Source organism: Alligator mississippiensis, chromosome 10 (assembly GCF_030867095.1).
Source record: "Alligator mississippiensis isolate rAllMis1 chromosome 10, rAllMis1, whole genome shotgun sequence".
Lineage (NCBI taxonomy): Eukaryota > Metazoa > Chordata > Crocodylia > Alligatoridae > Alligator > Alligator mississippiensis.
In genome coordinates, this window is record NC_081833.1 from 20416635 (window position 1) to 20442288 (window position 25654).

At 40.1% G+C, this 25654-nt stretch overlaps 2 protein-coding genes across 7 annotated transcripts in view; one reads left to right on the top strand and one right to left on the bottom strand.

The window, feature by feature from the left end:
- Positions 1-25431, top strand: part of EIF4ENIF1 (eukaryotic translation initiation factor 4E nuclear import factor 1) — a 34695-nt gene extending 9264 nt beyond the window's left edge. For 2 of the 4 annotated variants that reach the window (XM_014593662.3, XM_019493640.2), the window contains exons 6-19: positions 274-475; positions 5096-5271; positions 8491-8626; positions 8963-9142; positions 11325-11554; positions 13669-13740; positions 14328-14511; positions 15657-15736; positions 17214-17353; positions 18444-18528; positions 20138-20270; positions 22019-22354; positions 22609-22773; positions 23434-25431. In XM_014593662.3, coding sequence (XP_014449148.1) covers positions 274-475; positions 5096-5271; positions 8491-8626; positions 8963-9142; positions 11325-11554; positions 13669-13740; positions 14328-14511; positions 15657-15736; positions 17214-17353; positions 18444-18528; positions 20138-20270; positions 22019-22354; positions 22609-22773; positions 23434-23660 — 2346 coding nt within the window. In that variant the 3' untranslated portion in view covers positions 23661-25431. The remainder of the gene's footprint in view (positions 1-273; positions 476-5095; positions 5272-8490; positions 8627-8962; positions 9143-11324; positions 11555-13668; positions 13741-14327; positions 14512-15656; positions 15737-17213; positions 17354-18443; positions 18529-20137; positions 20271-22018; positions 22355-22608; positions 22774-23433) is intronic. The other 2 variants (XM_019493641.2, XM_059713253.1) reach the window with 2 other exon arrangements.
- DRG1 (developmentally regulated GTP binding protein 1) overlaps positions 1-25654 on the bottom strand; it is a 47421-nt gene that overhangs the window by 4128 nt on the left and 17639 nt on the right. For 2 of the 3 annotated variants that reach the window (XM_019493647.2, XM_019493646.2), the window contains exon 9: positions 19015-19131. In XM_019493647.2, coding sequence (XP_019349192.1) covers positions 19044-19131 — 88 coding nt within the window. In that variant the 3' untranslated portion in view covers positions 19015-19043. Of the gene's footprint in view, positions 1-17349; positions 17469-19014; positions 19132-25654 lie in introns of those variants that run through there. The other variant, XM_019493645.2, reaches the window with a different exon arrangement.

Genomic DNA, 25654 nt, shown 5'->3' on the forward strand with positions numbered 1-25654 from the left:
TAAGGGATGTATACGCAGGTGTTTTGAGTGTATACACCTATGGCGGGGGGGTTAGCTTACCTTATTTTCCCCTCCTAAGACTTTTAATTCTGAAACGTTCTAAAAATCAATAGACTGGGGAGAGGTATGAAAATGCAAATAGTCCTCTCCTGTCTGAACTTGCTTTTTCATGTTTAAAAAGCAAGTAACGGGAGCTAATTCCTAAGAAGGAAATAACTAGTGTCAGATTTTTCTAACTTAATTTCCTTCCTCTGTTAAAACAACCCACTTCAGAGGGAATTTGGGGATAGCAAACGTGTCTTTGGAGAACGTAGAAGGAACGATTCCTACACTGAAGAGGAGCCTGAATGGTTCTCTGCTGGACCTACAAGTCAGTCTGAAACCATTGAGCTCACTGGCTTTGATGACAAGATACTGGAGGAAGATCACAAAGGGAGAAAACGAACAAGACGACGCACAGCCTCCCTGAAGGAAGGTAATAATGACCAAATTGAAATGGCAAGATGTTCTCATAGCGTTCAACTGGAAAGCAGTATGTGTGCATGCATGCATTGGGAGAGTGGAGGGTATGGACAAGGTATAGATGCCCATAAATGATCATTTTAATGGTTCCAGAACACTAGAAGTTTCATGTACACAAATGTATCCTGCATGCCAGAATCTTACAAAAGGGTAAGATTAAGTAATGCGGCCTTTACATCTTGATAAAGTAATGCGGCCTAGAAAACTTGCAGCGTATGACTTATAAAGAATAATGACTTCTGACATATGTTTTCTTGTATGGTGCGCACACTTTTTTCCAGCAAAAACACAAGCTGTCATTTGCAGCAGTCTTTTTTTTTCCAAGAAATATGGTAAGAACTGTTTCTGCCTATTAAGCAAAACTGAAAAGTCAAGTTCTCATGGGGCTCATAGGGAGCAGAAGAACAAGCAGGCTCTGTTCCTTTAGCTGCTGCTACTTGAATATTCTAAGGAAACTTTTTTCCTTTTTCTTTTGGCCTCAAACTAGATGCATATTATACTGTGGAGCATGTTTTACATGCACAAAAATCAACCCATGGTATACTGAAGTATAATACCTAAGGTCATGGCTAATAAGATTTCTGCTGAAGATAACAGCTTTTTCCACTGTACAGTAAATTTGGTGTTGTGTATGGCAGTGACTGAGAAATCGTGACGGCTCCAGACAGTCTGTAGGACAGTAAAATTTTGCATATTGCTGTTGCTGGCCGAAGGCCATGATTTGAGCCATACCCATTTGCCTGTAGTTGAGCTGTGGTGGCTTGGTTTAAGGAAGAAGCAGTTCTTGTTTTATGTGCATTTGAGGAGACTTCATTCTCATGCTATAGAAGCAGTTAAGATCTTTTTCTTAAAAGGTGCTATGAGCCTACAGGCTTTTAATGTGTTCTTCATTTGAAAATCTAGGCTAGCAGTGTAAGCCTTGTAGAGACCTGGAAACTTCCTGTTTCAGATCTTGAGTACTGTAGTCTTCTCAGCGTTGAGAGAGGCCTAGAGTTTGGTAGACGTCTTTGAAGAGATCAAATGCAGTCTGGAGGCTTTCCTCCGTGTACACAAGGATGGTACAGTCATCAGCATATTGAAGGTCAAGAATGGCTGGTTCAGTACTTTGGTCTTCGAGGAAAAACATCCCAGACTGGAGAGTCCATCTGGTCAGTATTCAGTGTCAATTCTGAAAGGAAGATGGTCCTTAATGAGAACCAGGATAACTGTCAAATGGAGAACAGAGTTGGGGTGATTTTTTTTTTTTTTTTTTTTTTTAAATCCTTCCTTGATCCCAGTTCAGATGACACATGGAACAGTCTCTGATCTGCTACATAGAATGGTTACAATCATCTGGTCTTGGAGAAAACTTGATTTATTTTTCAGGACATCGAAATCTGGCCAGTATTTTCTACAGGGCTTTGAGTGATGGACTCAAAAGCCTTAGTGAGGTCAGTGAAGGCCATAAACAGATGCCAGTGTTTCTGATGCTTTTCTCAGATCTGATGGGCAATAAAGATTGTCAGTTGCCCCACAAGACTGTGGCAGAACTTGCTCAACAAGAGGTAGAAGACTTAGGAAGATGCAAGAGAGGATTCTTCCCTGCTTTGGAAAAGTGGGTGATACTTCAGTAGTTTCCTCCACACAGATTCATCTCCTTTCTTGGAGATAATCACAATGTTGGCATTACTCAGGCCCCCAGTGGTCTCTTAATTGTCCCGAATTCGGCGAATAAATCTGTGGAATCTGTGTCAGTTTCTTGCCATCAGTTGTAGATTTTAGCAGGTATGCCATCTGATCCAGTAGCCTTGTTCTTCGTTTCCTTGATGGCACACCAGACTCTTAAGACATGAGGGTTGGCAAGGGATCCTTTTTCAGGGTGTTGGTGGATGAACTTGATGGTAGCATCTGCCACAGTTGACTCACGGAAAGAAAATTTAGGCGTTCCTGAACCATCTAGCTTGGAAAGATTTGTCATCTGCAGAATGGTTTGACACTCCTCAATTGCAGGGAAGCTGGGGTATAAATGGCTTTTGCCAAGAAAAGAATATGCATGTCTTATTTGGTAGCGTAGAGCTGGATCTCTTTGGCTTTATCTTACCACCACTGATTTCTGATTTCCTAGATCCATCTTTGGTTTTGAGGAGAGATCTTCCTTCATCTGCTAAGATGAGGTGTTATCTTGCCAAACAAATTGAGCCATTCTCTTCTGCTTGAGTAGGACTTGAATCCAGTGTCAGTCATTGAACTAGTCTTGGTGTTGACGGATGGTATAGCCAATGGATTTGGCACAGGTAATAGGGACAGCTGTTTTAAACCCCTTCCAGAATTGCTCTATGTTGCCTTTTTTGTGGAAAGGGCAGAGAGCATTTAATGGAGACGCTTTAAGGTCTGTAAGGGTCTCCAACAGTCTTCAACAGATTTGGTGTTGAGAGTCCCTTGCACTGCTTCAGCCTATTTCTATTGTTTTTGGAGCAAGCCAGATCATAATGGCTTCTGATAATGGATCTGATAAGACATTGATCTGTCCATCAGTCATGGGTTCCTTGCAGAGTTAGTGTGATATGGACATCCATTAGATCATGGGCTCTAACAATAACAGTTGAGAAAGTACTTGTGCCCAGAATGAGGGTGTCTCCAGGTGATCTTACACTTGGCTGTCTGAAGTTAATGTTTGTAGTGACAAGACCATGCTCCGTACGCTTGCTTAGGAGAAGGTGGAGTTGGCTTTCCCTATTTCCTTACCACTGATGTTAGTCTGGGATTTCAGGTCACGTCCAACTCTGGCATTGGTCACCAAGGTGAATTATCTTGTTTTCCTTGTGAGTATTAGTTAGAATGTGGTCAGGGATGGAGTAGAACTGTTCTTTTACATCATCCCCATCAAGCAGTGGGGCATATGCACTGATGACGGTGGCATACTAGGTCTTGATGAGCTTCAGATGGAGGGTCATAAATGTTTGTCTAACATCCACAGGGAGCTCTGTAAGTTGACTGACAAGCTAATTCTTGATGGTGAAACTAACACCGTGAATGCATCTGTCCTGGGCCAGTTTCCCTTTCCAGAAGGTGTAGCCTCCACCCTCTTCCTTCAGCTCACCCTCATGCTGTCATCTTGTCTAACTCAGCTGCAATGGCAGTGTTATCTCACTAATTCCATGAAGACAATGGCAGTCCTTCCGGGTTGCTTGTTGTCTTGGAATGTTTGTGCCTTGATGGATAACCATGTTGTGAAAAACATTGTCATCAGTTTCTGACTTCAGAGAAAATGACCCCACCAAACACTGTTGTCCATCCAGAAGCAAATAAAACAGCCTAGGTTTAGGTCACCATTTCTAGCCCCTTCCCTGAGCAGAAGGGATCCTTAATAGGACTGCTCAGTTACTGTAGCAACTTCCAAATTGCACCCCTTTCTCAACCCAGGTGCAAGATGACCATCAGGCTACTGCTGCCTGCGTGCAGATTCGTGGCTGGAGACTGCCAGATTCCCTAGTCCTGTGTCCATCACCACTGGTCCATCACTGCAGGACTCTTGGAGGTTGGTACAGGAGAGTGTTTCCTGTAGTAGAAGCCTGTGCATGACTTGGTTTAATGTGAAGAAGCTGGTGCTTGGACACGGTAGCCACATGATCCTGACAAAGTGGAGATCTGGCCCCAGTGGCAGGAGAGAACTCTAGACAACAGGAAACCTCCATCTTGCTGCAGCCTTCTTCTGTCTTTACAGCCATAGAGATCCTGACATCTTATTCCCTCTGATCTGCCATACAGGACTTAGCGTTGGACTGTGGTTTGTCTGGAACCTCCCCTCATGCCTGTTCACCATGAGTGACCCTTCCAGGAGTATGAAACCCTGGGTGACATAGCACTAAGGATCTTTGGGACACATGTCTCTACCATGACAAGATTTTGATCTCGTGCTCCTCTGACAGCTGAAGTGTACAAGTAACAAAGGGATCATAATTCCTACACCATATATGATGTCAGATACCAGCCCTGAGAATGGAGGGCAAGGGTCTAACAGCCTACAAGGAGAAAGAAAATAAGAGAGAACTGTTGGGGGGCCCCCTGCAGGAATCTTTCCCCATGCATCCTCCTTGCATAAGAAAAGTAGCCTCCATTGTTAATGGACTGCAGAGGCTTCAGAGATCAACCAGGCTATGTAATGTAAAGTTATGGGCAAATCTCATCTAGGCCTCTGTTTAATTCTTATATACTGGGGCACTCAAAAGGGGGCTCGTCGCAGTTCAATAAAATATATATTTAAAAAAAAAAAAAGGATTTTTTTTTTTTTACCTATTTGTAGATGAGAACTTCAGATTAATAATGCATGTGCTTCCTGCCAGGGGCTTCTTCCTCTCCCCCCCCCCCCCCCCCCCCCTCCCACCCCTAGGAATTGGAATCCACTGTACCGTGTGCTCTTACAGTATTGCTTGCAGTATAATTTAGGTTAAGGCTACATGGATCATCATTTTCAGAATTTCTAGGAAAAACTAAATTCTAAATGCAGTTCTGTGTATTAAGAGTAATAATCCATCAAAGGGTTATGGCCATTACTTGTAGTAATCTATTACTAACTTTCCCATCTTGCTATAAGGGGTAGAATGCAATGGTGGAGTGGCAGAGGAAGATGAAGTGCAGGCTGTCCTTCCCCATGAAACTGCAGCAGATCAGGAAGTTCCTAGAGAAGCTGTACTTCAAGAACCAGCTCCAGGAGAGTTTGACTTTAATGAGTTCTTTAACCTGGATAAAAGTGTTCCTGGTTTGGCTTCGGTGAGTGATACATTTTGGGCCAGGTATGTACATAGGGTAGAAGCACCATCTTCAGCTACTCCTGTCATCTAATGGTGACTGAAATTTTAATTTATGGCAGAGTTAAATTTTTTAATGGTGTATATAAAGGGAGATGATTTCCCCATAATTTGTTTTGTTTTCCAAGTTTGTTTTTTCTGTGTTCTTTTCAATTTGGAGGGAATTGTCCATAGCCAAACTTCTTAACAAAATATGAAGATGTTGCTTCTGAGATTCTTCCCCACCCCCTCCCCATACACACTTTGAATTGTTTCTCTTTGGGAAGAGCACTTCATGTTGTACAAGTCAACTTCTTGGGTTTTTAATCATTGCCTTGGTGGCTGCATGAAATACTATTATGGGTCTTTTTTTTTTTTTTTTTTAAGAGTTCTAAAACACTGTTTGAGGGTAAGTTTCATGCTAAAGTTTTCCCTATTAGCTGTTTAGTTGGACTTTTCCTTCAGACACTTTTATATACTCAAATGAGAAGTAAAATTTGAATTGTATTCTGAGCTCAAACATGAAGCATCTTAGTCATGGATTACCAGCACTCTTGTTAAGAGTGCACAGATTGCCTGTCAAACTTGCTTTTGAGTAAGCTTATTCTATTTTAAGGATGTCTTGTCCATACTTAGTCATTCAGCCTTTTAATGAGTTGTAACTATACTACTGTCAGTGTTAAAGACAAATGGACAACATGCTGCTCATGTTTCATAAATATTACTAACAAGGGTGTATGCCAATATGGCTTGACTTTGTTAGGAATGTGGAAAGCTACAACTGCCTAAGACCTTATGGGAGGTGGACAGAAGGATACTACAAGTCACAAAGGCTGTTGAAAGGAATGTAACTGTACCTTGAATGTTCTAATACTATAATGCACAGTGTCTGAAACAACTACAATACAAAAAATGCTGTCATTCAACAATAACTTGACTACTCTCCAGTGGACAGACAACAGAAACTGATGTCACTATCCAAAATAAAGGTGCTATTGAAGTCTAGGTGCAGTGGCTCACTAATCATTTTGAAAGACATAAGCTCTTGGTGCAAATATCAGCTTTCAAACTTGATCATTTACCACTAACTCTCTAATTTAATTGCAGATGTGCCTCTCAGAAGTAATGTAGGCTTGGCCTGCAGACCTTCTGACCAGTCTCTTTCCTTAGAGGCAGCAAAAGTAGAAAGTGTTTCCAAACCAGCAAGGGGAGTTCTGCATTATGGGTGGATTTTCCTGCAAGTAAATATCCACCCATGTACAACATCCACTTGAAAATTAACAAAGTACCAACTGTAGTGCAAAAGAATAGGCTGCAGTGCTGTTCCATAAGTTGTTGGTGAAGGGGGGGGTTACATGTAGTCTGTATTTGTATGGGTCTCTTCTAGCACTGTGGGGTAAAGAACAACTTTTTTGTTCCTAAAGAGCCTTACACCAATTGCAGTTAGTGGATCAAACTATGGTCATAAGATTATTTCAGTACTTCCACTTCTGAGGAAACAGCCTGCACTCTTCTGTAAAACCAAAGTTCCTTGTAATAAGAAATAAGAAACCAAGGATTTTGTGAGGTACAAAATTCTTTCAGCAGAATATAATGCACTCTTATTTCATGATTAGTATAGTCTGCAGATAATGGACAGTAATGCTACCTCAGCTGGTACATAAAATCACATTTGAAAAATTGTTTTACAGATGTCATGGCAAACCAGATGATGTGGCTAGGGTTGTCAGTAATTCCTTCTGCTCAAAAGCAGAAAGTTTAACAAAGTGTCAACTACTGAATAATATTAATGGGAAATCTAGTATTGTGGTTTTTGAATGATGCAATTAAGTTTCTAGTTAGCAATGTTGTGTTCCAAATTCCCCTAAAAACAGCAGTTGTCCATCAGGTTTTTTTCATATGGTTTATAGTTTGTATATAATCAAATAACATCTTGATACATGTCCTTTCCAGTTATCAAAATTAGCTCTCAGTTTGGGCTGAATGAAATGAGAAGAAAACTAAACAAAGCATTGTTGGTATAGTAAATGAGGCTCTCTACTTCTTTTTGATCTGTGCAGGTTGTCTTTTGATACAAATAGGAAAAAATATACTCTTGGGATTTTGGTGACGATTTAAGCAAGATTTGATTTGTTTTGGAACTGAACTGTAAAAGTTAATTGTTTTGGTTAAATTGAAGGGCATTAAAGTCTGAGGAGTCCTTGCTGCTTCTGGATTGTTTAAATGTTTGGTAGCTGCTGACCTGAATTAGAAGATTGTTCTTCAGCTTCCCGATTCTAACAGTGTTGCACACTGCTAGTTACGTAGCAGTGTAAATTTTTTTGCTTGTTTGTTTGGTTTGTTCATTTTTGTTTTTCCTACAAAGGTTGATCTTTCTTTACCTTTCTAAGAAGAGCACTCCTGATTTTGAGGGCAGCTTTCTTTGCTTCCTTAATTTTTACTAGACCTGCAGTATTTTTATCTGGGCCTCCTTTCTTTCACTGAAATTTGACTTCTATGGTTTTACTGCTGAATGGGAGTGCATAATTTAAGGCTGCCAAAGATTCAGCCTACACTTGTTTAACCTGGCCTGAGAAGCTGGGAATTCAGGGATGGGGCTCACTGTAAAGTTTCCATCTATGGAGTCCTCTTGGAGGATATGGTGGAGGGGGGTGGATGTGAGTGGCTCTTTTAACCTGGTGTACTGCCATTGCTTAGGCCACAGCTGGATCTGACCCAGGGGCCAAGTGAGCTTGAGCTTGACTTTCCCAAGTTAGCTGAAATTGTCTAAGGGTAATTACTCTGTTTAGTGATGGGCTAACTAACTAGTTTAACTAGTCTGGTCTCAGAAGCAGTTAGAACTGTTCTGCTCCTCTCTTGTGGCAACTATTTGCTTGTTAACTGTTCAGCAGTACAGTGTGAAATATTTTACGTTCTTAAACTGTTGGTCAATTAAGACATGTTGCACAAATTACAGTAATTTAGGTGTGCTTTCAACTTTGAAACTACTTTGCAAAAATGAGGCATTATTGTTATGCCAAAATGCTAGTCACAAAGAGAAATAGTAGCCAGAAGCTTCTTGTTACTTCCAGAATTCAGAACACTATCAAGTCAGCATAGCAAAAGAATCATAAGTTACATTAAGTGTCTGTCTTAAACACCTTGGCACCTCTGCTTCTGTTGAGGTTATTCTCTAAAATTTTTCCTTTACCCCATAATATAGATGATAGAGGATGTGCTGGGGGAAGGCTCAGTGTCTGCCAGCAGGTTCAGCAGGTGGTTCTCTAATCCTAGTCGTTCAGGAAGTCGCTCTAGCAGCTTGAGATCCACACCTCATGAAGAACTGGAGAGGCTAGCAGGTAAGGCTACTAATTTTGCTGTGTTTCATCTGTATCTCTTTACTTATTCCTCCTCATCTATTCTTTTTGTGAACTTGATGGATAAGGCTGCAGTAATGAACTCCATATTCTGATTGCTCAGTGTCCTTTATGAAGCTGCTGGCATGAGCAGTTTTTTTCCATCCTTTCTGCAAAAGGTATAACTTTTTTTTCTTTCAGGCTACTTCCCAGATAACCCTGGGCAGGGGGCAAGAGGCATGTATTTCAGTGAAGCATTAAATTTAACCAACTTGTGGTCATCTTAAAACATTTAGTTGGTAAATTGATATGGCAGTGCTCCTGATTTTGCTGTTTCAGGTCTAGAGCAAGCCATTCTCTCCCCTGGCCAGAACTCTGGAAACTACTTTGCTCCTATTCCATTGGAAGATCATTCTGAAAATAAAGTGGACATCCTAGAAATGCTACAGAAAGCCAAAGTGGACTTAAAACCTCTTCTCTCAAGTCTTTCAGCCAACAAGGAAAAGCTTAGAGAGAGCAGTAAGTGCCTTCAGATATTGTGGAGTTCCTGTGATTTTATATTTTCTCAAGAAAAAAGGCTTTCAGAATGCCAAGCCCCAATTGTTGAGGTCCAAAGCAGGAAGTACTACAGGTTTACTTACACTTCAGAAAACTTACTGTTCCACAAATCCATTATGTCAACACCATCACTGATGCTTTCTATCCTAATCCTACAATTATATCTTCAGGACTTAATATGAACATAGGTCATTGGCTTGTGCTAATCTTATTTATACATCAAGGTAGTCCAAATGTTTAATATATAATCTTCTAGCTATACTGCTCTTGGTCTCTAGATTGCTCTTCACATTGAAGACTGCTGAAATGCCAGCAGTCTTAAACTCCATCTGACACTTGAACTCCTGTTCTGCAGCCTTTCCTAAATTTTGCATTACAGGAGTTGTATAGCAAGCATCCATAGCTGGAACAATATGACTCTTTTTTTTTTTTTAATTAAAATCCAATATCTTAAGCAAATGGAACCAACTAAAAGCCTTAAATGGAGACCTAGTGTACCTTGTTCAAGTGTAGCATATATCTGCAGCTTTTTGCAGCACTGCATCTAATCTTCAGCACAGCAGCATTTAAAAAAAAAAAATAATCTTCAAATATCTGTGGCTTATCTGCTTTGCACTTTGATCCATAAATATGGATCCTGTCTATTAAAGTGTACTACTAAAGTAGCTCCAGTAATGTAGGAGCAGAACAAAGAATGGGGACTAACTTGTCTTAACTTCTGCCTTATCAACTTAACCGTAACGCATTCTGCATGTAAATAAGAAGGAAATCTATTCCTTGAGGTGAACTCTTAATTTGCTGGAGTCAGATGCATTTTTTTTTAGTATTTATTCAGTGTCAGTTCCAACTTACTTCCAGATCTAGATGCACAATCACTTGGAAATTTGCATGTTTGAGCCTACTGCATGTGTGTACCAACTGACAAAAGTACATGTACTGCTCTGAAAAATTAACTGAGCTGCCAAAGCCACTTGCTGGCAAGCAGCATGTATTGCCATGTAAATGTTAAAACTGCTGGCTAAGTGCAACCTAAAACATCCCATGATTTGGGAGTGGTGGAAATATGGAGGAAAATTCATCCCAGGAAATTCTGCTTCCCAAACTGGATGCTTTTCAGTCGGTAGTAAGTGTGTGGTCAGGATGAGTAAAGCTTTCTGTTTAGCTTAAACTGAACAGTGTTCTAGGCTGAATTCTGACCAACATCATGCTTTTTTCCTCAAGTTCTATAGTGCATGTCAGTCAATATTTTGTTTCCTTCTTTTGCCTTTTGGTCACAGTCAAATAAACATACTACTTCAGCTTTGCATCTGTTACAGAAACCCGTGACATGTTCCCATCTCTTCCTCCTCCATTTATTCTTCAAGGTACTGATACCTTATGATCTGTGTAATCAATGCAGAATCAACAGATGTCTTGCCTGGATTCTGGGCACTGAAATATAAAATACCATCAGCATTGCTTATTTAATATTTGCTTTTTGAGTGCTACTGAAAGTCTGCGAGCCATAGTGACTTTAGCTTTTGGGGAGGGAGAGAAGTTACACCTAGCTAAAAGCTTTATGCAACTCATTCTTATTGTGATTGGGTCTCCAAAGTATCTAAACTTCCAGGTATGTATGCTCTTCACCTGTGGTGACTTCAGACAACAAATTTGTTTGTGGCTATGAAAATCTAGTTTCCTGAAGTATAAGCTAAAGTATGCTTTGCATACCTGAAACAACATAATAGTAAATAGCTTGATTTTTCTAAAGCTAAAGGAATAGTATTGCTCTGACTTTGACTGTACTTCCTGTTAATCAGTTTTCAAATATGTCAAGACAATAGAATGGATTCCCCTCCTTAGCCCTATCCTATCCTGAGAGACTTAACTTTCTAAAGTTAAAATCTATTCTAAAATAAAAAAATTGTTGAAAAGACTTGTGCCTAAGATCTGTGCATTGCTCAGTCTTTCTAATGAGTGAATATAATGTAGTTCATGCTAGTTTGAAATGAAGGTGGCAGCAGAACTAGCTTTCTGGGTTCATAGCTTGCCTAAAAACAAAACAAACCAACAAACAAAAAAAAAAAAACCCCCACCCATTAGTCACAGGTGCATCCAGCATAAACTGAGTACCTATTATAATTGTCTTCCTCCTAATTCTCAGCAAATTCAGGAGTTGTACTTTCAGTGGAAGAAGTAGAAGCTGGGCTAAAAGGCCTGAAAGTGGACCAAGAAAGGAAAATTGCTACTCCCTTCATGGCAGACCAGATGGAGGAAGCACTAAATGTAGCTGGCTCCAGACAGGTCAAGAAAGATGGAGATATGACTGCATTTAACAAACTTGTCAGCAGCATGAAGGCAAGTGGGACTCTACCATCACAACCCAAGGTCAATGTAAGTAACAAATGCTTGGCACTAAAACTATAAATGGATCCATGGCAAGGTGCATAAAACAAATCTGAAGTGCCTTGTTAATTTACAGATTTCATACTGATGCATGGTTCTTGCTTGGATCCAGTGGCTGGTGGTAACATACTGGCTTGGTCAGTGATAGTTCAGTTGCCAGTACCTCCCTAGGTATACTGTCACACCTTGAAGGATGCTGACCCAGAACAGCTAAGAGCAAGCTTTCTAATTCAACTGTGTGGATAGCTTTTATCTGCATCAAAACCCCTGCACATGTTGCCAAAAGCTTCTGACAGATCTAGAAATGTTAAATTTGAATGCAAGTGTTCTGCACATATAAGAATTATTCCACTTAATGGAATAAGACTATCAGCACAGACTTGAAAATCAAACTAGACAGTTAATCTTCCAGCAAACATCTGTATTGACTAGGAGTAACAGGATAGCATTGTGCTATTGGATGACAAGGACCCTTTAAATTGGGGAAGATGCTACTGTGAAAACAGTGGCATGAGGCTTCATGTGCTTTAATTTTAAGATGCATTGCCTAGTTAATGAGTAACTTGGCTTTCAGCTCTGAATAGTCTATCTTTTCACATCACTGTTATAAACACTAAATGCCAAATTACCCCCTGTTACATCAGTGCAGCCTCTAATGTGGTGAGGCATAACTGAGGGACCAGTTTGCAGAAAATGAAGTCTTACAAATACAACTAGGAAGATGTATTTACACTGGAAAATCTCTCCTATGAGAGCCTAAACTTGACTTTCAAAGCAGGTTTGTTTTTTGCCAGGCTGGCTGTTTTTAAAAGGTGTGGTTGAAACTGAGCATACTTAATCTGGAAGCCATGAAGATGATGTAGAACTCTGTTGCTTTGTGGGAGTACTTGACACAAAGTTATTTCTTTAAGAAGTTCAGCTTTCTGTACAGTCTTTACTTAATCCAGATCTAATGTGTATACAGTAAATGAGTGCATTTTTGAAGGCTTGATGTTTAATTGATTTATAGGGTTCCTTTAAGACATTTGGATCTAGAAGCTGTTGTTTGTGGCTACATGTAATACAAGTTTTCTAGTTTGTAGGTCAATGAGCAGTCATTCAGTAATTTTCTTGGTCAATTCCAGGTTTCTCAGATAATAGCTACCACCAATTAAGAATTTAGAGCAGGCATGGTCTAATGGAATAGCAGTTGCAGGGTAGGAGGCAGGAGTGATTCATGCATTGGTTTCTAGCTGACTAATCAGAGCTTAATTAACTGTTAAATGTCAAGTAACATCATTCTGCATGGTTAAGATTTGGTATTGCCTTTTTAAATTAAAGTAACTGCTTCAAGTTGAACTGATCTCAAATTTTTATACCTAGCTGTGTATGTACACAACCTGGAAGGAGGGAATGAGAGTAAATACTTTTTTTTTCTTTGTCATATTGGATCAGGCTTGTATTGCTAAGCTATTCCAGAGAAGCTTCAGCCTTGTATTTGACCACAGGCAAACTAGGTGGGTGGGAAGAGCTGAGCATTTTTTTTTTTTTTTTAATAACTTTTATCTTACCACTTGGCTAAGCATCATGCAGATGTCAATCCTCAGTGACTGGTATCAGAAATGAACTCTGGAAACATTTTTTTTCTATATGTTTTCATTAAGAGATTCTCACTTCTTTCATATGGTAAATTGACTCCCTGCCACTTAACTGCCTGTTGTTCTTCAGCAGTAGATGAAATTTAGGGACTTGATTTTTAGCTGGCTGATGAAAATTCAGCAGCAGGGAAACTAGTAGAAGCCTTCATTATGACCTCAGTAAATGGAAGCACTTGTAGGTCAGGCATCCAGATAGCTCACTTTAATTTTTTTTTTAAATAAGTATTATCAGCTACCTACAACAACTAATGGATTAGGGTTAAATTTGCTAATTACATATTATTAGTAAGAAGGTGGTTGGACTTGTCTGTGTGTAGATGTCTGATCAGTTATCACATGAGCTTGTGGTGTATGTCTTTCCTAGGAGATGGGAATGATGCGGGTTCTGAGCTTTTTTATGTTTTTAAACAAAAATCAGCTTTAAATATTATATGCAGATGTGACCAACTGTCTTTCACTTCCTAGCAAAACCTTGAAAGCCACTTGATGTCTCCTTCTGAGATCCCAAACCAGCCTCTATCAAAGAATATACTGCAGGTATTTTTCAAACTTCCAGGTGAACTTAAATATGCAAATACAGCCACCACTAGGAGTAAAAGTGAATTCCAGAATTGGACTTCTTGGTGTATTTGGGGCTTGTAATGGATATTAGCATCATACATGATTCATTCACATTCAAAGAAAGTGTACAGGAGAAACAAATTGCTATACAGAGTTCTCTAGGAACTTTTTGAAGGGAAAAATACCTACCCAGTGGAACTCTTAATAAGCAAATACTAATACTTAAGTGACCCTTCTTATTAAAGGGAAAACATGGTGGGACTGTTCTAAATTTGGACCAGGTCTCTTGGATGCCTTTTTAAAAGGAGAACTGATGAAGAAAGCTTTGCATTTGAAAGCTTGTCTAACTTGATCCCAATAACATACTTCTTCCAGTAGAAGATACTACCCTAAGAAATCTTTGCTGTTCTTTTAAATGCAAGTAGCTTATGCCCCTGTCTTTGTGTTGCTGGATAGTAACTTAGGAAGCTACCATAGTCTGCAGTGTCTAAAAAGATTGTTTATTATGTCCTTAGTTTGTTTAAAGGGGTTATCTGAACCAGCTCTTCATTGCTTCTTCTAAGGCTCTTCTGGGTCCACCTATTGCCAGACCTGCTTCATCCAATATTTTAAGTGGCCTGATAGGTGGCTTGGAACCAGCACCATCTTTACTGGGACAAAGAGCACCTTCTCCTCCTATTTCACAGGTTTTTCCAACTAGAGCTGCTTCTGCAGACTATCTGCGTCACAGGATTCCTTCACCAATTGGTAAGTGAGACAAGGTGTAAAATGTGCAATTTCTTTGTAGAGCAGTAGAGACCTGTTCCTTGTGAAACCTGAGTGTTTTAAAGAACAGTTGAGTTGACACTAATTCAGCATTTGATGGATGATTAACTTAAGATCCACTTCTTCAGGTATCTCTATATAGTTTAGCAATGTGAAGTTTAAAATATCAGTGAAGTTAAGGTACTTGCAGCTAAAGTTTGAACTTGTATGGGAAAGTGGTTTAATGCAAACTGCTAATCTTAATTTAAACCAAGGTATCTTGTCTTTTTACAGTAAACTTGAGCTGTCCAATATGCTTTTCTACACTGTAGATATGACAAGTCTCATCTTTCCTTTTTGAAGGTGAATATCTACTACGGATTTAAAAGTCCATACCCAGCTTGACCAGGGTGCATCATGATTTAATGCTGCAAGTTAAGGAGCAACTTTTTAAATGTAATAACACTGCAAACCAAGCTGCTCATCCACTATGAATAAGCAGTTAGTACCAGTTATTGTTTAGGCACTAGTTGCTCTGCATTGCCAAGATCGCAGAGGATTGTAGCTTACTCCACAGGGAAGCAGAACAGGATCTCGATTCTGAACAGGTCTTACTAAATGAGTGGTGCTGAGAAGATCCTCAGTTATTAAATTTGGAAAAGAGAAGATGGGGGGAGGGGAGGGCAGAGGAGAAGCAATTGAATGAGTCAACAGATACCTAACCTTTAGGTATATGGAGGTTGGTAGTAGACTAAACTATTCTGTGGCTGCAGGGGACAGGACAGAGAAACTTCTTAAGGTGCAGCAACATAACTTAAGGCTGGATATTGGGAAGAATTATTTCACTATAAAGGTGGTTAAGCACTGAGAAGAGATTCTACAACCTCTGTCCTTTGCAAGTTTAACAACAGGTTATTTGGGCACTTGCCTAAGTTTTTTACATGGGAATGATCCTGCCTTGAGCAGGGGGTTAGACTTGATGTCTTCTGAAGTCTGTTCCAGCCTTACTTCTATAAAATTCTCTGATTTTTCTAAAAGTCCCTGGTAGGTACCTTTCAAAGGAAAGTAATAGTTGGCAGCTGAAATCAATGGAGGACACAAAGCTATCTTACTTTGTAGGTGTCAAGTTGTTTGTAACTTCCCTGTAGGTTTCGGACCTGGTTCTCAGCAGTTGCTTGGTGATCCGTTTCAGGGGATGCGGAAATCTATGAGCCCGGTTGCTGCACAGGTTAGATCCAAGTAGTTTCTTTATTCGAGAAGCATTGATCTGCTGTCTTTGCAATCTCTTGCCAGACTTAAAACTAAGCTTTGTGAGATTTGCATAGGGGTGGAGTAAGTGTTGAATTTTTCTGTATTGTAAGACAAATGAAGATGTCCATGCGTATGCCATAAATGCTGTGCTTATCCCTTAATTGATTCTCATTGATTTTTGTTGGAGCATAGTACTTAGTGTTCTGTTCTCATGAGGCTTTTCCATAGTCTTGGGGAAACTCTGTAACGGTCCATGTAGATCCATGATTCTCAGCCTCTAGACTCTATGCACCCCTCCATAACTTTCTGAATTTAGTGGTACCACATTTAATTTTTTTTAACTTTATTACAGTGGGGGGGATGTTTTGTTTTCAATTTTAAAAAATGCGTAAACTGGAAAGAGCATATATAAATAATGGGTATTATAATTAATACAGTATCCATAATACTTTAGCTAATGCCAGTCTGGTGGTACTACAGTTGACAGTCACTGCTTTTAGAAAGATATATATTATGGCTCCTGTCACTGGGGGGTCTGAACACCCCAAATATTTAATGTACTTATCCCTGGAGAAGTTATGGGGTGTGGGCCAAGGTCAGATTCCATCTCACTCTGAAGATGCAGAATGGCATATAAGGGCTTAAATGTGAGGTCTGGAAATCTTGGATTTTAATACAAAATAAAATTATCTCTAGGAGTGAGGGCTTTGCACGGAAAAGATTGAAAATGTAAATCACAAGTTTCCCCAGCTTGGAAACTGCTCCTTTTTAGCACACTACCTAAAAAGGGAGGGAAGAGGCAGAGTGGGAAAGAAAATTAAGTGAAGGGGCAGCTCTGTAAAATGAAGGAAAGGGGAGTCTCTCCCTATAGGATGGAGATTCCATAGCAAGGACCCAGCCACCTGCAAAGACAAGTTGCTGGCTGGTATGGTGTAGTGTGGTACAGCCTAGTAGCAGCTTCTACCAGCTTGCCCCAGGCCCTAATTGCAAACTCCCTCCTGGAGTGGGGCCTCCCAGGTATCCTGCAGAGCTCCTCCCCTCCCACCAACTTCTTTACTTTCCTTGAGCTGTAGCCTGTTACAGGAAGAGTTGAAAGGCAGACATTACATCTTGGTCTTAGGAGAGCTGATTCCTGTCCCCAACCACTTCCAAGTCTAATCCTGTTGGCATGTCCTGGCAACAGAGGTGCAACTAAATAGTTCAATCTGCAAGCAGTGCAGCACCCTTGAAAGCATGTCACGCATCCCAAAGTGCTGTGGCTGCCTGGCTGAGAATCGCAATATGGACAAATTGGAGACATTAACTTGGTGACAAATCTCATGATCAGACTATTTAAAGCAGGTGTCAAAATGTTTTCCTGTTAGCTTATTTTAAATGCTTCAAGGGAGTAACACAAGAATTGGCATAGAAAATGCAGGGTTTCTGATTCTGATGCATCTCCTGCTTGGCTTCAGATGAGTCCACTGGAGTTGCAACAAGCTGCATTAGAAGGACTAGCACTACCACATGATCTAGCCATGCAGGCAGCAAACTTCTACCAACCTGGTTTTGGCAAACCACAAATGGACAAAAGCAGAGATGGCTACAGGAACAGGTGAGAATAAACTGTATTTACAGTTGACTAAATACAGTATTTCATAGAGCAAGCTATTAATCACTTCTGGGCACATTTCCTTTTAGTTGGAGACCTTTTTGTTCATAACTCTCCCCTACAATACAAGTACAAATGAATAGAGGTTGTAAGGAAACACTCTAGACTTTATTACCAGTAATAGTAGTTCTATTGACTATGAAAATGAATGTTAAGAGAATTAAAATGGTCTACCTAACAATTTTAGGATTTCAGCACTTGGCATCATTGGAGAAGTAGTCCAGTTAAATCATTCACAAAAAAACTTTAGTAATAGTGATCTCTGACTTCCCCCTAGTTCAACCAATTGGTCTTGGTCTTAATGTGAAATATCTCTAGCCAGGTAAAACAGTTTTCTACCTGTAGCCTTAGTATGTACGGTTTCACAGCACCATCCTTGTGAGTCATTTACCTGGCACAAGACACAAATATGCAGTTAAACCATGCAAGTAAAGGGCAGTAAGCCTTTCTGCTATTCTTCCTATAAGGACCGCACTCCAGAGGAGTGCAGTGAATGTAGATGCATCTGTTCTGCTTAGTTGACATACCGTGTGGTGCTATACTAAGATGCTGTTCATGTGATTCTACTAAACCAGAAATAGTGTAGCTGCTCTAGTGTAGTGCTGTGCTTGTACCAAGAATCTCTGCCTTGCAGCAAGGGCACAACTAACTGGTCAAGTTCTGCAGGAGGGCAGAGACCTCGCCTTCCCAAGCCTTACATGGCACACTACTCCAGTATTTCCATAAAGAACACTGCACAAAAGTAAAAACAGAAATAAGAATAGGTCTTGCAGCCATCTAATTAACATGACTGGTATGCTTCCAGACTCTTCAGCTATTAAGAGTCCTAATTTGACTAAACTAGTTTTAAACTAAATCTTTTTGGTTTAAGCTAATGATGAATTGGCCTGGTGTTCTACACTTGAGCTGAGTAACTTGAATGTTGCTTCCCCAAATCTATGTGGGAGTGCCATGTGCTGAGATCTGCCAGAGTTGGTGTAGAAAAGATGAAAAGCAGGTTGCTACTTCAGTCTCTAACTTTGTCTCTCTGTAGGCAGCAGCGAGCGACTAAATCTCCTGCCCCAGGCCACAGAGGGAATGCATCATCTCCGGCCCCTTCTGCATCCATCACCAGCATGGTGAGTGTTTAGATCAAGAGCATGTGCTCAGATTTGTGTAATGTGGTGAAGAGGATTTAAAGTTAAGTGTTCTAATTGCCATTTACTAAGTGGGCTGTAAAGCAAATGAAGATCCAGCTGTTTTGGCTGGGAGGTTAGTTACTGGCGCATCTAGTGGTCAAGAAAAATATGGTCAAGAACCAGCAGTTCTAGTTCATTAATCTCATTGGATTGACTCCTAAATTTGCAGAGGAAAAGTTTTCAGCCTTCTGATTTTTTTGGGGGGGGGTGGAGACTGCCCACAAAGGCCTTTGTTTTCGTAAGTGGCTTTTTAAAGTAATTTTGAGACTTGGCTTTGCTGTTTCTTAGAAAGTTCATTAGATAACCTTAGTGTAAACCACGTTAAATAGTGGAATTACTAACCACCCCTGAAAATTTTGGACTCTGCAAACATCAGATGAGCTTAATACTGTAAACTCATGAAAGACTAATTAGTCATAAGATTACCTTAGTCTGCTTTTCAGTATATTCTTCAGTCAACCACTTGATGTGTAGAGAAATGCCTTCTCTGAGCTGAAGAGCATGCTTTCCTTTCCAGTCTCCAGAGGGTTTGCTGGTCTGTGGCTAAGGGCAAGCAGACTAGTTAGCAGCTGGACGTGTCATCTACAGCAAACATCTAAGGCTGCTTGCAGACTTAAGTAAACTACTTTTCTACTTGGAGAAATGCAAAACTAGAATTCTTGGTTCAGAGATTATATACCTTTCTATCAGACCAACTAACAAATCACAAAAAAATTCTTTCTGCAAGTTTTCAGGCACATATGCCCTTCCTCAGGCATACTTTACTCAGCATACTCCCACGCAAAGCCCAGCATATGCCTAGAAGCAGCAGCACATTAATTGGACCCAGCTTGCCCAACATCTGTATAGATCAGGCACTTTAGTGGGGCTTTTTGGGGTACTTTTTATCTAATAGCTGCTTGAATCAGTTTTAGATAAGAGCACCAAAAAGCCCACTGAAGTGCCTGAGCTATACTTTGACCCAGCTCTGCAGCATCTGTAATGCAGTGCTGCCTCTAGTAAAATGTGGGTTTTTAATGTCTGCAAGCAGCCTAACTGTTTCCTAATGAGTTTGTCTAAGTTGGAGGAGCTGCCGGGCAAAAAGTCTTGACATTTCCAGCGGGAGTCTAATGACTATCTACATAAGCAATTCTGGAATATGTTATATATGAAATGCATTAAATTAGTGGAACGAGTTTTTCTTTTTCCAGATTAAGTAGCCACATGTGGAGTTAATTAGCAGTAGCTTGGGCTTTACATTCACACACTCAATTTCAAAAGCAGACAAGCTCTTTGAGAATCTTGGGGATTCTGATACAAATAGTCCACTTCAGTAAATCTGGGTAAGAGTTTTTTTTCAAAAGTAACTGTAAACAAGGAAGCAGAAAAACTACTAGGAATTTTGTTCATCCTCTCTATTCTGACTTCAGAATATATAGTCAACCATGAAGAGGGAGTGCTGGTTGGTTCCAGTAAAGAGTAGGGGAGGGAGTATTTGTTTGCTCCTTAATAACTGTAATGCCTAAAACAGTGAATCTAAGACTTCACTTTTAATTACTATTTCCTACAGCTTTCTCCATCCTTTACACCTACCTCAGTGATTCGTAAGATGTATGAAAGCAAGGAAAAAAGCAAAGAAGAACCAGTTTCTGGGAAACTGAAAGCTGGTGATAGTAAAGATGAAGGTCAGAGGACAAATGAAGGTATTGTAATAATTGTTCTAATAGAAGCTCACCAATGCATAAGACTTGCTGTTCTCAGTGGTGGCAGATGACAGAACAAGGAACAATGGTTTCATGCTGTAGCAAGGGAAGTTTAGGTTACATAGGGGACAAATTCTAACTGGGAGGCTAGTAAAATGCACTAGAACAAGTTACCCAGAGAGGTTGTGGAATCTCTATCCTTGGAGACTTTTTTTAAGACCCAGCTAGACAGCCTTGGCTGGAATGATCTAGCTGGGGATGGTCCTGCTTTTGAGCAGGGGGTTGGACTAGATAACCTCCTGAGGTCCCTTCTGATTCTAATGAATCATTCAGACCAAAACCTGTTGATTTGCTATTCCTTGAATTGTTTGCTGTTCTTCAGGACATGCTTGATCAGACAAATTGAAACTATAAAAGTATACTTTAAACTTCCTCTACCTCTAGCTTCCCAGAAACTAAACTACTGTGTGTCTTCAACCCCCCTCTCCTAAGCTTCAGGTTCTTCTGAAGACAGTGTAATGGTGTTGACTAGGCACTCTCCAGTATGCTCTGGAAATCTACATACTGAAGATAGCATAAGCAGAAAATCCTGTCCACAGGTCTACAAAACATTATAAATCTGTGGAGCAAAAATATATTGGTTCATTAGGAGTAACAATATTAGAAGTACTCCTCTCTTCCCCCCCCCCCCGGGCACTTTCCATTTTGAGGGAAGCTCTTGCAAATCAAAGTGCATGGTGGTCCTCCTGTGTTGTTTTAGCTAATCTCTTCTAAATAAAGATGCTTAAGAGGCTAAGGACCCTCTATCTTAAATGAAGAAACATCTTGGCTAGAAGGATGGATGTTTTTAGTGAAGGTCCAATAAAGCTAGTGAGGCAACAGTAGAAGGGAATCTTGGTAGAGATTCTTCAACTATATTTTTGCACCATCTTCTCTAAAGCAGGTAACGTTTCCTCTTCCTCAGATTGCCTCATACTTGATTACCTCTTCTAATGTTATTTCTGGCTAACTAAAATAGCTGTAAATTCCCACATACACTATGTAGACTTCAGGATGCTTCCAGGTGTGTGTGTGTGTGTGTGTGTGTGTGTGTGTGTGTGTGTGTGTGTGTGTGTGTATATATATATGTGTGTGTGTGTGTATAAAAAAACAAACCATTTTTATAGTCAAGCAAGTCATAGACAGTCCAACTAAAATTCCTTGTTTTTAATCTAAAATTGAACAGAGGGCTGAAGAAATCATCTAAACCTAAAATTGACAGCTTTCGGTTGATAGAAGTTGCCTCATAGTTTGCATGTGGACCCAATTTATTCCAGCAACTATGCAAATGACTTCTAGGCATGAAAGCAAAAGTGAAGGCCACATGTACCTTTTGTTCCAGGGTTACATATTTTAACCCAGGCAGGTAATAATTGGAATGGAATACATTGGAATCTGAGATTCGGAGGAACCTGCATTTGAGGGTTATTGCTGATGCATGACTTGGATTTAAAAAATCTGGTTTTCAAATAGGTTTTCTGCATTTATTCCAATAAGCAATCTCTTCAAGGAATGATCCTTTCTTGTCACTGCTGTCTTCACACTTTTGTTTAATACTTGTTTTTCTTCCCTGCAAGGCTTCCAGTTTGACTCCTTTTAATCTTTTATTTCTTCCAGATAGATCTAGCAAATACTAGATTAGACTTTAAATCTTTCTAAACCTGGTCTCCAGCTGTATTGGATTAAGTCCTGTTCTGTTCTGACTACAGATAACCTACTGTGTAGCTCCATGGAGAATGCAGACCAAGAAATCTTGCCCACGTTGGGTACCAAACTACCTGCACTGCAACGCTCTGCATGTTCCACACCTCTTACTCAAACAAACCGTTGCACAAAAGAACAAGACTACAGGCCTAAATCATCAGGCAGAAAGACTCCTACAATGGCATCCCCAGTTCCAGGGGCTCCTTTCCTCCGTCCTGTTCACCAGGTACCCCTTGTCCCCCATGTACCACTTGTACGACCTGCTCATCAACTGCATCCCGGATTGGTTCAAAGGATGCTGGCGCAGGGTGTTCATCCACATCTTTCTCTGCTGCAAGCAGGTAATCTTTCTTGTACCATTGTATGCATCTGCTAGGGGAAAACTTGTTTTGTCCTAAAATCCTAATGCTAGGTACAAATAAAGAACTGTGTGCTTTCTATAAAAGAACTAGCTCATTTGTGGTTAAGTGTTTAATAGTCTTTGCATAAAGGTACTGGAAAGAGATGCTTTACATGTAAAGCCTCTTACAACCTTGCATTTCTGATGAGAAAAAAATTAAGCTTTCTCATCTCCTTTTTTTTGTCTGGTCAATAGGTATGATTCCACCTGGAGTGGATTTGTCTCACTTGCAGGGATTATCTGGTCCCATCCTAGGTCAGCCTTTTTATCCAGTACCAACAGCTGGCCATCACCTGCTAAACCCACGCTCTGGGACACCTCTACAGCTTGCAATGATGCAACAGCAACTGCAGCGATCAGGTAGGCTAAGTAGAACCCAAAGGCTACTATAGGAATTTTGATGTTCTGTTAGCATGATAATGCTAATTGCATCTGCACACTAACTAATTACTTTCAAGCCATACAAGGAATTGATTGGAGTAGGGCTAGAAGGAACTTCCAGAAGTCATCTAGATTCTAGTCCAACCTCCTACCTGAGGTGGGATCATTCCATAGGACCCATGATTTAAATCATGAAGTACATCCTAGTTTCCATGGAATTTCCCAAAAAATTGTCTGCAGTTGATCTCTTAATTATAGTATAATTAGACCCTCCCACTAATAGAATAACTTTCTTTAGCTGAACAGAAATCTCTACCCTTCACAGGAGTTATTGTTCATTGTCACCCACTTAAGCTAAACAGCTTTTCCCTTTTTAGAGGGTAAGACCTTGGCTAACCCACATCTTGTTAATTCACCTCTTGATGCAAAGATAATCATGCTACCAGTCTTCCAGTGGAAGTCTGAAGCAACAATGCCTTCCTGAACTGGGAAAATACTGTTACCTCTTTGCCAAACCACCTGAACAAAATCTTGACCCTGTAGGAGTGCGCACATGCAAAATCCAATCTGCATAGTAGCCATGCAGTCATATAAATTTTGTTTTAATAACTAAGGAAATCTTCCTCCTGTACTCTACAGGCTCTGGAGCACAGGGATCAGCTGTTGGTGTGCAAACCACCCCCCAAAATGTGCCATCTCGAACTGGACTGCCTCATGGACACTCGCAGCATGACCATCGCACCAGCCAGAGAAGTAGTTCCCCTATTGGCCTTGCAAAATGGTTTGGGTCAGATGTTTTGCAGCAGCCTCTCCCTTCTATGCCATCCAAAGTCATCAGCGTAGATGAACTGGAATACCGGCAGTGAACTCTGAGAGGATATTTGCTTGTTTAGAGTGGATAAAAATGCCTACAGTCAGGATCTCTTGTTTCACCTAGGTTGTTTTGGGTTTTTGTGGGGCTCTTTATTTTTGGCACTGTGTGCAGAATTTCTTTTCAAGAGACTAAAGCACATGGCACCTGTCCTGGTCTCCATGTCTGCATCGGGACTAAAGGATCTATTAGGGCTTAAAGTGAAGCCTGAAGTGATGTGGATGCAAGACAGACAGTTTAATCCTGGAAGTCTCTTCTTTTGATTTTTTTTTTTTTCTTTTTTGTAAGATATGTGAATGAAATGCTGAAATCCTCTTATCTAGAGGTAGCAGCTGAGGGTTCCTCCTACAGAAAAATGTATAGACTTTGTGTACAGACTTATGTATAAACAATCTTTTGTATATACACTTAGGATAGCTTTTTTTTTTTTTTTTTGACCCTATACAGCTGTACATAAGAGTAGAGCAGTTGAGCTTTAGTTGTGCCTCTGGTTTGGATCTTTCTCCATTGTACATGTGGAACTTCTTTGTTTAAGATTTAAAATTGCATATCCTAAATGTGTGAGTGAACAGGATAAAGTTGCTTTGCCTTTTCTTGCTACTCATCTCCTTCCAGAAGTCTCCCTTCTCCAGCACATCCCTCTCTCATGTACTGTGCACTCAGTGTAGAACTAAAGGTGTTGAAGTAAAAGCCCACATTTTGTTTCTTGTACAACAGATCTGACTTCCTCTTGCTCTTTTTCCCTTCTCATCAAAGGAGGGAGCAGTTAACTTCATAACTGCTTTGAAGATGGGACTGGCATGGAGATCAGAGTAAGCTGGTCCTTATAGTCTACAGTCTGACTGCTGTCTGCTGCTCCATAATTGGCTAGAACAGATATCCTGTAGCAGCTGTAATGTTTGCACACAGTTGTCATGATGCGTACAGCAGTGCTGGTGCTGGTCCCTGTTTAGCTGAGGTATTTTTGTTTGTTTTTAATTTGACGTACTCCAACATTAAAGGTCAACAAAACAGAGCCTTTAAATTCTTACCCTTCCAATATTTTGGCCAGTTACAGTAACTTGTTCCATACTACCTCCAGTTATATTTCTGGAGGGGAATTCTGCACACTTTTGCACCTAGCATGCATCAATTTATGCAGTTACTGTAACAGTGATTTTCTGTGTGGGGAGGGGGTTGGGTTTTTTAAGGGAGAGAGCTAGTTCTGTGATCCTTATACTTAGGGATTTTTTTTTTAATACTGTGTTCCTCTCTTTTTTTTTTTTTAAGCTTATGCTTCACTTCCCTGAGCAACTTAAGCATTCTCCATATTTCTACTGCATGGTTTCTCACTTTCTCACTTGTGTTGAGTCCAGTATTAGTCATATCTTGTTTTAATCTAGACCATCGTGCCCTTTTAAAAGGTGAAAGCACAACCCAGAATTCTTTCACCAGGACTTGATTCCCCTACCACAAATAGTCTAATTGAATACAAAACCAGCAGCAGAAAACCACTTAATTGTACTACGAGTGCTGATATGCTGTGGTGGGATTGTTCCAGGCTGATGGAGACCCTTTTTTGCAGAAATGGCAAGCATGCATCTCCAATGAAATTCATTAGGGTTGCTAATATTGAATAAATTATTTACTGGGTACTTGTACAATATTGACCCTTATGTTTAAAAAAAGTAATCACCAGCTCATCCTTGTAAAAGATTTGTTTTCATAACTTTTTAACTTGACACATTTCCCAATAACATTCTGTAAATAAAGTCAGTTCTACCTGCTGTTGGTCTCAACTGCTCTTTTTTTTTTTTAATATGGCTGATACATTGTTGTCTTATACCTTTTGCCCTTTTTTCCTTGGGTTATTAAACCAGATTACTGTTACTATGTTACATAACTCTCTGCATGAAAAGACTAACGCTTCCATGTGCAAGAGCTCTATCAGTGTTGTGTTTTATGCACCTTTGTAAGCCTGTTCACTTTTTGTTAAGAAAGCAACTGCTA